The 14,351-nt window shown below is 34.2% G+C and overlaps 1 protein-coding gene across 2 annotated transcripts in view; it reads left to right on the top strand.

Moving 5' to 3' along the window:
* The first annotated feature begins 5,286 nt into the window (after window positions 1-5,286).
* LOC127159036 (weak neurotoxin 9) overlaps window positions 5,287-14,351 on the top strand; it is a 32,690-nt gene continuing 23,625 nt past the window's right edge. For both annotated transcript variants that reach the window (XM_051101989.1, XM_051101988.1), the window contains exon 1: window positions 5,287-5,411. In XM_051101989.1, the coding sequence (XP_050957946.1) occupies window positions 5,363-5,411 (49 nt within the window). In that variant the 5' untranslated portion in view covers window positions 5,287-5,362. The remainder of the gene's footprint in view (window positions 5,412-14,351) is intronic.

The raw sequence follows: 14,351 nt of genomic DNA, 5'->3' as shown, positions 1-14,351 counted from the left end.
AGAAAATGAGCAACACCTGGACCGGTGATCAGTCCTAGGTACGTGAATCTAATGAGTCCGGGTAGGAACGTTAAAACTCGGGCGAAGGTTCCCGCTGATGCCGGTCAGAGAGAGCCACTGAGGAGCGGCGCACGACATTACCTTAATTCTGGTCTCCTCTCATTCCTCAGCAATTACTCCCTATACCTCCACAGTCAAACATAGTGATCTTCTGATTTGTACATTGGTCCAAATAGACAGAAAGGAAGAACTATATTTGTAGTTATACAACCCGTTACATTAAAATTATGTGAATGTTTTTGAGAAAGGCAAAAGCAAAAAAAGGTAAAGAGAGGTTTGATCAAAGAAATGAGGGATTAAACAATTATATGAATTCCTAATTTTACTTCCAATAAGGGAAAAAATCATATCATTCACATTTATTACAAAATGTATTCACATTTACTCTTTTAATGCAAAGGATTTCATTGTCACTGAAAACTGTTAAATCCTTAGTGAGAAACAATAAAGAGGCGTTCTCAAATAAAGAATCCTTTAATTAACTAGATGAAGCAGTATAACGGTACAGCGCATGCAGAACAGGAAAAAAGGACGAGTCCGACGTCTCGCTTACACCTTGTACCCACTTACACTTAGTACATACTACTGCCGCCACCTATTGGCCAATATGTACAAAAGAACTAAACACAACATAAACTATAGACGAAAATCAACAGGCTTGCCTATATGTTTTAAAAAATACCATAGCAACAACAACCTTTGTTTAACCTCTTATTCTTTTAAGATATATATTTTGTTAAAATAGCATAAGTAATAACATTAATTAACGGCAATTTCCTTTTTCTGTTGATCAGATGGTGTGTATAAGGGAAGCTTCCTCCTGCTGTTGTCTTCTCTGCTCTTCTACTTCCTGTTTCAGTGAATCAGATTCAACAGCTGCAGCAGAAACTGAATATCACACGTTTCTATTCTTCAGTAAATAAATAAAGCTTGTCAGTCATGAAAATGTGTTTTTTTTTTTTTTTAATTGTTCAATTAGCAAGGTTAACCAATCAAAGTATTGAAAAGCTCAGAAACAATATACTATAAACCACAACAAGACAACTCACAGTTGTCATCATCTGTTTTTTGAGTGATTGCAATGTAATCTAAATATAAACGTGTTCTGTCGATCAGCATCATTTCTGGGCAGATCATTCAGTGGTTTATTACGAGTTTAAAAGAGCGACGCTTTGAATTGGAGTGTACAATGAAACACATCACGTCGGGAGCTGACTATCAAAATAGCTACAAAAGTAAAAGCAAAAAAGTTTGTATTTAAAGTCAAAGAGCAAACAGACTAGAATATGTTTTATAAAGATGTGTGTGTCTGTGACAGTGTCATGTATGTGAATGGCAAATTCAAAGTATTTTCGTTTTTCTCAACAAATACCAGCACTTCATGTAACAAAAACAAATAAAGTAACAATCTGATTGTGTATTTTCAGCAGGACTCTTTACTGATTCAATTCCAGGTATGGTTCAGGATCACCAAGAGTATCACAGACACAAGTCGACAACTTTTAAATGTGTATTCGGACAACGGACAATGTAAAAAAACAAACACACAAACAAACAAACAAGAAGATCAAACAAGCCCTTGCGTTCAGGCAATAAAGATCGAATGTAGTTGTTAATTTGTATTAACAGGCTCCGGTGTCATGGCCATTACCACTTCAGAAGTGCATCATTTCTCTAATAATTTTAAGGGCCTGGAGTGACCATCACACCTCAATACATCGTGTAGATGATTTATTTTAAGACATCTGTAATGTTTCCGTCCTGTTTGTTGAGCTGCATCTGTGCGTCTTTCAGCAGTGTCCAGCAGCGTCTACCATAGATTGGAAGTAACGAAGTACAAATACTTCGTTACTGTACCTGAGTGGATTTTTTTGGTATACATTTTCAGCTGAACTAACCAACAAACTAGCTAACTAACACCATCAACATAAAAATAAATAAATAAATAAATAAATAATAGCAAACCATTTTTCTGTACTACAACACTGGTTATCTTTAACATTTTGTGAAGAGCATTATTCATTTTTATTTTTGTGCAGTGATGTAGTGTACAATAGTGAAACAGAAAGGTAAATATGCATTGCACAATAAGGAGCTTTATTTTTATAAGAATTATTTTGTATTTTATCTGAAATGTCATATATTCTTTCTTCTGTTGAGTTCATGTTATCTGTTATACAGATACATTTACATTTCATTTAATTATCAGATGCTTTTATTCAAAGAGACTTACAACTGAGGACAATAGAAACAATCAAAACTGACAAAAGAGCAACAATATGCAAGTGTTGTGATAATAGTTAGCCTAACACAGTACAGTTTTTAAATAAACAAATAAACAAATTAATTAATTAATAATCAAATAAACAAAATAAAAAGTAGATAGAAAAGAGATCAATGTACATCTGAGTAAATGAGACATGGGCATTAAAAAGTTAATTTAAACAAACCTAGAGCTGCAGGGAAATTACAATGACAAGAACAAACTCAAAGTCTTATTACTGACCATCACAGACAACAGACAAGACATTTATCTGTTTTTATTTTAATCAAATGACCGTCACACTTCTAAGATCCACCAAAAAACATCAGAAATTAAACTCTATTTATGATTATTGATTTAAAAGCACATTTTTAAAAGCACACATATTTCTCAGTGGCTGCCAGTGATGCAATTACATATTTATGTACAGTTCTAGACCTGACGTGACACATTTTACACATGACATTTATAGCTCAGTCTGATGACTGACCTCAAATCATTATGTGTTAAATACACATTCTATTTTAAATAACATTTTCACAACATTGTGTACTAATATTGTAAGTGTTTTTCAGTATCACTGTCAAATTCAAATTTATGTATGTGAAGGAATTTAGACATTTCTAAAATAAACAGTGCAATATTCCTCTTTATCCAGTTAGATTTGGGCCTGTATTCACAAAATATTTTATCTCACCAGTAAGAGCTCTCCTAAGTAGCAGTAAAAGTTTTTAGCTAAGAGTTTTCTCTTAAACCTATTCACAAAGCTGCTTAGACTTTCCTTTTCCTAAGGAACAGAGAGACGTCTTAAGCTCAGAGTAAGTGTGGGGTTCACCTCATTGCTATGGATGATGTCAGTATTACTAACTATGCACACTGTGAAAATAAGGTTTAAAAATAAAAATGTTGCCACATTCAAATAAAGATTTTAAAATGCAGTAATTAAACAAGTACATGTTCAGCTAATTGTCAGACTCTTACATGTGTGCTTCTTGAAAACAGCAGATATGCATGTAAACATGGCTGATAGTAAGACATGCAAACGTAAAAGAAAACCAAACTGGATGTAAGAACAGCACTTCTTGCCCAATTTGTTAATCCTTGTTAAAACAAAACCAAAAAAGATGGGAAAACACATGTGCAAATAAATGCAGCGTTCACTCTGAGGCAGATTGCCTGTGTTCTGACACCATTTGTGGTTTGGTCTTAGTGACTAAGGAGCCCTCTTACGTTTGACAGATTTAGGAGTTCGTTTTAGCACTAAGATGCCTAAAATTTAGTCACACCCATTATTTTTAAGATTTTCTCCTAAATTGGCAAGTTATGAGCTACTTGTAGACTTAATATTTTGTGAAGACGGGCCCTGAGCTCCTGTGATACAGTGCTGTGTGGCCCTCTACAGGTGATCATCACAATAACAGCATTTAAAACACAGCTATGAAAATTCTGCACACCCAATTTCACTGGCCTTTTCTTAATGCAGTCAGAGGTGTTTGGGCTCCCAAGAGCGACCCCTAGTGTCATACACTCGACACAATGTCTCCATCAGGGAACGAGGGTTACCCTACTGCATGCTTTCTTTTATAGTGATGTTTAAGTGGTTTATCAAACTTCTTGATGTCAAAGATCTTTAAATATGATGATCTTCTTGTGAGGGAATCTCTTCCTAAAATATAAAGACAGGACAAGAACATCTCAAAATCAACACATCTGCTGTGCTGAAACTGTTGTTGACCTTGTTATTTAGAGATTGTGATCAAATTAAATATATTTAACTCCAAATTAAAAATCTGATGTAAAACTATTTGCAAAGAGCAAAACACTACAAATTTACAGCACAAATATTTGTGAACTTGTAGAACTTTTATATTATCATTAACACAAATTGCAGTGGACAATAAAATAAAATACTGAAAACAATTTTTCATGTAAATGACCACCAGGTGGCGAAATTAGATTATAACTGCAAACTCAAAAGCCTTTAGTTCAGAGACAGCATGATGATGATGATGATTTGATAATAAGAGATCTGATATGAAGACAAACAATAAAGTGACTCTAATTATGTTATTATTAAGTATTCTTATGTTATTCACAAGTTATATATAACTAGTGATAACTAGTTATATATACATATTACCTACATAAGCTATATATATTTCAAACTATAATGTGTCCAAAATGTTGACGGTACTATACATGCATGCTAATCAAACTTTATCTAAAGTAATCTCTTTATTGTTTGTTGAGGATGTTATTATAGCTGTGACATTATTATTATTATTATTATTATTATTATTATTATTATGCAGTCATTTTTTCAGTAATTTATTCACAGTTCCTAAATACCACTTCATTCCCCCTTCATTTCTGAATATCCCCTCCCATTCAGATATTAACTACAGATATTGTCATATTGACCAATTTCAGCTGCAGCTTCAGCATCTATTTATAGGAGGGTGGGACGCTTACATTTTTAAAATTACTTGATTAGTATTTTGACAATCGAGTGGTACATTTTTTAAAACTTAGTACTAATCTCACAACAGATGATCAAAAATTCCAAAGTATCCTTTTCATTAGTCTATGTGTTTCATCCGTAAACTATAAACCTCACAATGAATAACTGTCAGTTTTATAATGACTGCTTTCCTGAAATAAGGAAATAAAGATCACACTGGTAAAAAGGTTCTCAAATCCCAAGTGTTTTGCTGCTCTAATGTCACTGTATTATTTGAAATAAAGCACTATCAATCATAATGTGTGAGCAGTGTCAATCTGTAAATTGTCTTTTAAGCCACTGTAACATAAAATGATGTAATAAATTGTGTGTATTAACAGTATGGTGGAATTTTTTCACAAATCCATTTTGCTCAAATGAGACCAGATTTGCTAAAATTTCTAATTTCTTTCAGTTTGTAACAGTAAATGTCGTAGGACCTCACAAAGTTTCTTCAGTTAACCTGCCCCTTTCTGAACAGACATAAGAAGAAACGAAAGCATCGTTTTTTTTCATTCTGTTCCTGTTCCTGACACACGATGGATCTGCACATCTCTGTTGTTCTTCTTCTCATTTTTCTCACTGGAGGTACAAAAAAAATAGCAAGTATTTAATAATGTATTATCTGGTATATATAGAGAGGTCACTAAATGTCTGTTTGTGTGTTTAAGGACACTCTCTCAAGTGTTACACATGCTATACTGTTCTGACGGGTTCCTGTGATGGCACAGTGGAGATGTGTAGATATGGACATTCCAAATGTAAAAGCATGACAGGAGAACAATCCTTTGGTAAGTCCAGTATGATGAGGAAATCTACAGTCATTACTGAAAATAATAATATACAGTACAAGCATGTTCATCTCATTTTTCTTATTTACAGGTTCCGCTAAGTTAACTGTCACAAGTAAACAGTGTGCAAGTACATGTGAACCTGGAATCCAGTAAAAGTCCACTGCTGTGACCCTGACTGGAGCAGCAGGATTGAGTAAAAGTCCACTGCTGTGACACTGACTGTTCATCTAGCCCTATATAGCTCTATACAGCCTTAAACAGGCAGTTTTGTCTCTCTGTTTATTTGCAGCTCCGACTGGAGAGACATTAACCGACCAAACTGGAGGGAGCAGGTATTGTGCTTTATATGATCATGTGCTAATTTACATTTGCATGCCCCCTCAATGACTACTACAATAATATAAAGACTGTTCATAAAAAGCTAAATTTTAAATTTCAGTAGTTAAAAGTCAAGTGCTCTCCTTTTTGTACAGAACTGATTGATTTAGAGTTAATACAAATTTAAATACTATTACTATTAATTAACAGCAATTTCCTTATTCTGTTGATCAGATGGTGTGTATAAGGGAAGCTTCCTCCTGCTGTTATCTTCTCGGCTCTTCTACTTCCTGTTTCAGTGAATCAGATTCAACAGCTGCAGCAGAAACTGAATATCACACATGTTTCTATTCTTCAATAAATAAATAAATAAAGCTTGTCATTAATGAAAATGTGTTTTTGGTTATTCAACTAGCAAGGTTAACCAATCAAAGTATTGAAATGCTTAAATTCAATTTAACTATAAACAACAACAAGACAACTTACAAGATAAGCATGTTCATTTGATACTCAAGTGATACTCACACAACCACAGGCACACACCACACACGCACACGCACACACACACACACACGTTCTGTTTCCATGTTTTATGGGGACATTCCATAGGCGTAATGGTTTTAATACTGTACATACCATATTTTCTATCACCCTACACCTACCTTATACCTAAACCTAGCCCTCACAGGAGTCTGTGCACACTTTTACTTTCTCAAAAAAAAACTCATTCTGCATGATTTATAAGTCTGTATCCTCATGGGGACCTCACAAATGTCCCCACAAGGTGGAAATTTACTGGTATTAATATCCTTGTGGGGATATTTGGTTCCCATAACGTGATAAATACCAGGTGCACACACACACACACACACACACACACACACAACATAACTGATGTAACAGAAGTACGTGTTCTGAGAAATCATGTGTTTGTGACAAATTTGTATTGGTAATGTTTCAGACAGCGGCAGCATCTCTACTGCCTCACTTGAATTGAAATGACTCAAAATAATGATCTGAAATTAAGATGCAAAGTATGATTAGTGGCTCCTCAGTTTAATAAGATTAAAGCTGCACCGTTTGGCCTGAGATCATCATAACACATAATACAAATATCCAGACCAAAAAAAAAAAAAAAAAAAAAAAGAGAGAGAGAAGAAATGGCAGCAATTTACAATAAAGTCCCATTAGTTAACATTAGATAATGCTTTAAATAAATTAATTTAAAATAAATCTTTGTTAATGTCAGTTAGTAAAATATGACTGATCATAGTTTGTGTAAGCTCAGGTCCGTTAAATAATATTTACAGATACAACTTTTGATTTTAATCATGTAAATGTCGAAATTAATATTAAATAAGATTAATAAAATGTATAAATATTGTCAAAAAACTGAATATCACTGTAAAGTGAAATACAAAATTAAGAGACGATAAATAAAAGATATAATAAATGTGCTTACTGTAGTATTAAAGTTACTTCTGAAGCAATGATCATTTAAAAATATTCAAAAACATAGTCATAAATATAATCAACATATACATTTTACATGTTTATTATGAAGTAAATGCTGTTCCATGTGTTTTTAACTCAGAAACAACAAGCTGAAATAGAACATAAAATGCACCAGGACTGCAAAAAGAAGAAAAAAGTCACTTTTTCAAAAATCTTCTCCTAAGTTTGTCACAGCAGTTCATTTCTCATCAAAAAAACACAAAAAATTCAAATTCTTCCAAACAAATGTTATATCACTATTGATTTTATACAAATGCGTAAGTTAGATTTTTAAGTGAACAAACGTTTACCAAAGTGATGTTTCTCTATCAGTATTTAATATTTAGTCATATTTGTTCTGTATTTATACATTTGAACACTATTATACCCTATATTCATATGCTTTATCTCATATGAAACACACACTACATGGCCAAATGCATGTAAACACCTGACCACTCATGTTCCTGTGTCTGCTTAATGCTTATATTAAAGCAGCACCACAAGTGCTTTGCTGTTAACAGCTTCCAGTCATCTAAGGTTTTCCAATAGATCAGGTCTGAGCTTCTCGAGTCCGGTCTCGAGTACAATTTTTAGGCGACTCGGACTTGTCACGGACTCGGATGCATTTTTACTCGGACTTGACTCGGACTCAAGCCTTTCGGACTCGGAAAATATCCCGAGTCCGTCCGAGTCCAGAGACAGTTGACGGAAATGTCACTGACTCGATGCATTATCACGAAAGTCTTGTCCAGTAGCTACTTGAAAGCCGACGGGTTTATGTGCGCACTAGAGATGCGCGGATGAGCTCAAACGTCACCCGAATCCGCAGCTTCAAATAAATTATCCGCCCGCCACCCACCCGCACCTGTATTTTTCTCTGATTTAGATAACCGCACCCGATCGTCGTTTACGATTATTCTAATTCTTAGTTTTGCATGATGATATGATGAATGGATGGTTCATTTTTAACAGCAGATTGATTCAGCTGATCTGCACATCGCTGCACACTTATATAAGCTTAATCGTTCGTGCTTTTAAGCCAAAGCCACGCTAAAAAGAATAACGTTAACTGACATCTGGACGTGACTCTCCGCAATCTCTGATGAAATCAGTTGGGTGTTTGAACGTCTACTGGATCCTTGGACAAAAGATTACAGGGGTTCACCCAGTTTAAGAAATTTCAGATCATAAAAATCTAATTCTTTTCATTTTTAAGGTATTGTTTTCGTTATAATGTACTGATTCAAATTAGTAATCAATAATAATTGTTAATTTTACTACTCGGCAAATCTGGTGCTGGCGCGGACGGAGCGGGCGCGGGCGCGTGTCAGGCGCAATCATCAAACATATTTCAAAGGAAGCCGGCGCCACATTCCCTACCGTCTTTACTATGTGTTTTGAGCGAATATTTGCATTTATTCACATACGATTGAATTAGAAATGGTGGCCTGTCATGATTTTGGCTAATGCAGGACACTACTGAATGATGCGCATCAGAGGGAATTTAGAAGTGGGTATACGCAAAGCCGACGGATTAAAAAATGGGTATCCGCAGGTACTGCACTACACCACTAAATATTACCCTACTCAATAGCATTAACACAGGCGTAACTCCCTTCAAACTTGATCTGGAATGTCTTTTTTTCTGTCACAACTTCTCGAACAGGTGAACACACAGACACACACAAAAATGAAATCGTTTGCCTGAAAAAAAGTATTTAGAACAGGTTCATATTTTAGAAAATGTAGTTAATATTTGCCTCATTATTGATTCATCTCATCCACCCGCGACCCACCCGCAAATAATCAGAATGCATTTTTTTTTTTTTTTTATTACCCGACCCCCCGACCCGCGGATATAACCGCCATCCGCGCACACTCAAAGCGCGATCACAGAACGCGCCTCTCAGTCAGTGTGCGAATACAGAGTTCTCTTTCGCTTTTAATAGGTTCTGTTATTGCTACACACATGCTCGTATTGGAGACTATTCATGTAAATGAAGTCGGTTTTGTCTTAAGTAAACCTGAACAGCTGGGAGAAATACTGATGCGTCAAAATATTTGATCTGTGCGTCAGATCTTAAAGCGACAGCAGCGTAAACCTGCAGCAGCCGACCACGTCAAACAATAATCAAACAACAAAAGAAAAGAGAAAATCACTCACTGTTCTTGACTGAATCACTTATTAACTGTAATAAGAATTATCTTTAATGTATACAGTGAAGATTTTGCAGTGTTTTATTTTAACATTTATTACTTCATGAAATGTCTGTAGTCTATTTCTGTAATAGCCTTTATATAGACCTACATAAAAAAAAAAAAAAAAAAAAAAAAAAAAAAAAAAAAACCTACAATTCTATTTTAAAAAAAGATTCTATTTTAAAAAATATTATTTCATTTGTATTTTTGATTAATATATGTATTAATACTTTTGCTTGTAAGTAATACTTGGAGTGTTTACTTGCCTTGAGCTCGAGAATGTTTTACTTACATTAGTTGATTAGTTTTTTCTGTATTGAAATTATTATTATTTAAACATGGTGGCAGTTTCTAGCTTGAAAGAAAAATATTTTTCTAACATCTTTGCAGCAACAGTTTTTATGGGTCCAAAACCATCTTGGGTGTGCATGATTTTCTAATAATTAAATGGCCCATCATCAATTATTCCTTATATAATGTAATTTATTGTAATTAATGTAACTATAAATGCATTCAAAAATAAAACAGGTGTGAGTTTGCTGTGACTTATGGAAAGTATATGTAGGGCTTTATACACAGTGTGTGCCATTGTAAAGACTAGGTTTATCCCTCACAACCTCATTTTCATTCAAAAAAAAAAGTCATATAAAACCCAAAACACACACAGCCACAATCAGAAATAAAAGAGGTGCATTTTCTGCTCTTAAGGTCCCATTCACCAAGATACCTACTCCTTTACCCCCACCCTTGAATTTATACATTTACTACATTGATGAATAAAGTCAAGTCCCGCCCTATAATTTTTCACATTCTAAAACCTGTTTCACTCTAAAATATGTCACATTACATAGATCAGCCATAACTTCTGTCACATGACTTTAAGTTTGCTAAGCAGAGCATGGACACTAATTATGAGATGTTGTGAAATCAAAAATCAAAATGGCAAGATCCACTAGAGGTTTGCTTTTCTTACATTTCAACTGACATTGCATTTTTCTAGTTGTAAAGGTTAAAATCAGGGGTGCCCAAACTCAGTCCTGGTCCTTGGTTTAGCTCCAACTTGCCTCAACACACCTGCCAGGGGGTTTCTAGTATGCCTAGTAAGAGCTTGATTAGCTGGTTCAGGTGTGTTTAATTGGGGCTGGAGCTAAAATCTAGGACACACCTCCCTCCAGGACCGAGTTTGGGCACCCCTGGATTAAAACAATGTTAAGATACTGACAAACAGTAGTGTTTCCTTGGACTCGGACGGACTCGACTCGGACTCGGCCCTTTGGGACTCGGACTTGAGTCCGACTTGGCCCATTTTGGACTCGGACTCGACTCGGACTCGACTTAGGTGGACTCGAACCCAACACTATCTGTATGTAGGTAAACACCTGAACCAGCTCGGACTCGAACTCTCCGGACTCGACTAACTATTTGAAAATCTGGAATCTGAGGGTGCAAAAATAAATCAGTCAATAAATAAAATAAAGTATTGAGAAAATTGCCTTTAAATTTGTCCAAAGAAGTTCTTGAAGTTTTGATATATTTACAATAGGAAATTTACAAAATATCATGATCTTTACACAATATCCTAATGATTTGTGGCATCATTTTAAGAAAAATGTGTAATTTTGACCAAAACAATGTATTTTTGGCTCTTGCTACAACTTTACCCACACTATTTAAGACTGGTTTTGTGGTCCAGGGTCACAAAAATGTAAAGAAACAGCAAGACTTAATAAGGTCACATAGTAAATGCATTAACATTAACTGAGCAATACATTTGCTGCAGAATTGATTAATTTTTGTTAATGTTAGTTAATAAAAATACAAACGATTAGTTCACGTTAGCTCAAGTCAGTTAAATAACAATAACACATACAACTTTACATTTGAATAAAATATTAGTAAATCCTAAAATGAACATTAACAATAAGATTAATAAATGCTTTTGATGTATTTTTCATTGTACATTCATGTTAACAAATGCAGTTTACTAACTGAACCTTACTGTAACGTGGTACCAAATAAATTAAGAAAAGATATAATAGATAAACTTCTTACTGTATTATTAGTTATTTTTGAAGCAAGGTTCATACAAACATATTCAGAAATTCATAGTAACTCAAATGGGTTAAAAAAAAAAAAGAAAAAAAAAAAAAAATCTGGCTACCCATGAAAATGATCAATCTGTAATCACAGCTCGAGACCACAAGAGGGAGCTGATGGTGCAGATAAGTTTGCTAGTGCATCATTTTGTTTGTTTAAAATAAAACATCAACATAATCTTCTTTCTGCATGTGAAGGTTCATTTACTCACCCTCATGTCGTCCCAAAGCTGAATGGTTTTCATCTTGTAGATTAGACTACTGTTTTTGTTGCATCTGTTTAAAATGAAATAATAATTATGACATTATTTAGATTTTTTATGGTTAAAATTATATTATACAGTTGCTATTATATTAATTTGTAAAACTGGGGTGTTTGGGGTATGTGTTTTGCATGCTACAGATTTACAGGTGGTCTGTGACTGTATAATAATGCTTTTGGCCATTAAAGAATACCTCCATTTCTGTGTCCAGCAAAAAGTGTTTTTAAATCAAATTCTTAACATTGCAGAGGAGACTCAATTATATCAATTATATCATACAGTGAGTATCTGGATTATACAGTTTTTTCCTGCTCAAAATAAAACTTTTCTTGCATAGAGACTGTTTTTCATACATAACTGAGAACTGAGACAAATAAAGAAGAAACTGATATCAGTGATTGAACAACTGAAAATTAAACATATCATCACAGATTTATTCAGCATTTAAGGACTGTGATTTAGAGTTGGTTAAATCTGATATCTTACATGGTAAATGTATTTTTCTGTTGTGTGAAACTGACAGTGTTTTGATTAAGTTTTTTCTTCTTCACTGAATTGCTTTACTTTGAAGTGTTTATTTCTTTAGATTTTATTTTATTGCAAGTGTTTAGTTGTGTTTTAAAGGCCTACAGTTAAGGAAACAATCATTAAAACAACCCATACTAAATACTTGATTCTGGTCTCCTGTCATTCCTCAGCAATTCGTAACCGAGATGTTTTTACGGCATGCTTTCTTGTATAGTGATGTTTAAGTGGTTTATCAATCTTTTTGATGTCAAAGATCTTTAAATATGATGATCTCCTTGTGAGAGAATCCTTTACTAAAATATAAAGGCAGAACAAGGACATCTCAAAATCAACACATCTGCTGTGCTGAAACTGTTATTGACCTTGTTATTTAGAGATTGTGATCAAATTGAATATATTTCACACCAAATTAAAAATCTGATGTAAAACATTTGCAAAGAGCAAAACAATACAAATTTACAGCACAAATATTTGCATGTAGAACTTTTATATTATCATAAAAAACACAAATTGCAGTGGAGACAATAAAATAAAATACTGAAAACAATTTTTCAATGACCACCAGGTGGCAGCATGATGATGATGATGATGATGATGATGATTGTGATAATAGGAGATCTGATATGAAGATGGATGAAAATCATCATGTCACAAAAACCATAAAGTGACTCTAATCATGTTATTGTTAAGCATTCTTATATTATTCACAACTATAATGTGTCCAAAATTTGGACTGGTACTATACATACTTGCTAATCAAATTTTATCTAAAGTAATCTCTTTATTGTTTGTTGAGGATGTTATTATAGCTGTGACATTATTTCTTCCATGACAACTCTCTGGAAGATTTTATCATGGTAATGGATATGACAATGTTAATGTATTTGGTCTTGGCGGAACAGATCTGCTACGCTGCTGCTGAATTGCTGCTGCTGTTGGTTATTGCTGTAGTTGTAGATTATTGCTGCTGCTGCTGCAAGCAAGTACAGGAACTTGCTACTGACAAAGCATATGGTGATATGGTGCTGTGAGTATTTAAGACATACTGCTGCTGCACAATAGCAGACAAAATAACCCCCAACAAAGCTGGAAGGAGAAACAAAACAGCTAAAATATGCATGCTGCTGTAAGCATGAAAGCATACTGCTGCTATACAATAAACTGCTTGTAATCATCCTCATAAAGGCAAAATAGAGAGACAAAACCCCCCAGAATAAGCAGATCTATTGCCAAGACATATGTACTGCCGCTGACCGCTGTACTGGCCTGAGCAAATAGTTTTAAAATAGACTTTAAGAGTCTGCTTTGCAGCGACTATGCTGTAATGTTATTGTTATAGCCATCTTGTTTCACTATACATACTGCTGCTATTTATTTTAATTGTGACCAAATAAAATTTGTGACCTGCTATAAATGCTGCTGCTGAGAAAATTATTATTCTTGATGATTGAATGCCTATGCAGGCTGCTATGAGGCACCACGTAAAATTTAAATCAAACTTTGCTTGTCAATACACACATAAAACACGTGCATATACACCTAGAAATCACTTGCGTATACATGTATACTATTGGATGTTCAAGATATATATGTATGAAATACATGTGCACACTAATATGAAATCCATACCAATACATCGTTTATTAGTAATGAATACATATACACTTGTGAATAACTTGTATATACATATAAACTTAACGCATGAATACGCTAATAGACACTCGCTTATACGTATAAACTTGATCCATGCATATACACCTACAACAACACGCACATATACATATAAACTCGCTGCAAGCAGACACACCTGTACACACTCGCATATACATATAA

This window comes from Labeo rohita, unplaced genomic scaffold, assembly GCF_022985175.1.
Source record: "Labeo rohita strain BAU-BD-2019 unplaced genomic scaffold, IGBB_LRoh.1.0 scaffold_187, whole genome shotgun sequence".
Taxonomy (NCBI): domain Eukaryota; kingdom Metazoa; phylum Chordata; class Actinopteri; order Cypriniformes; family Cyprinidae; genus Labeo; species Labeo rohita.
This window is presented reverse-complemented; position numbering and strand designations above follow the sequence as displayed.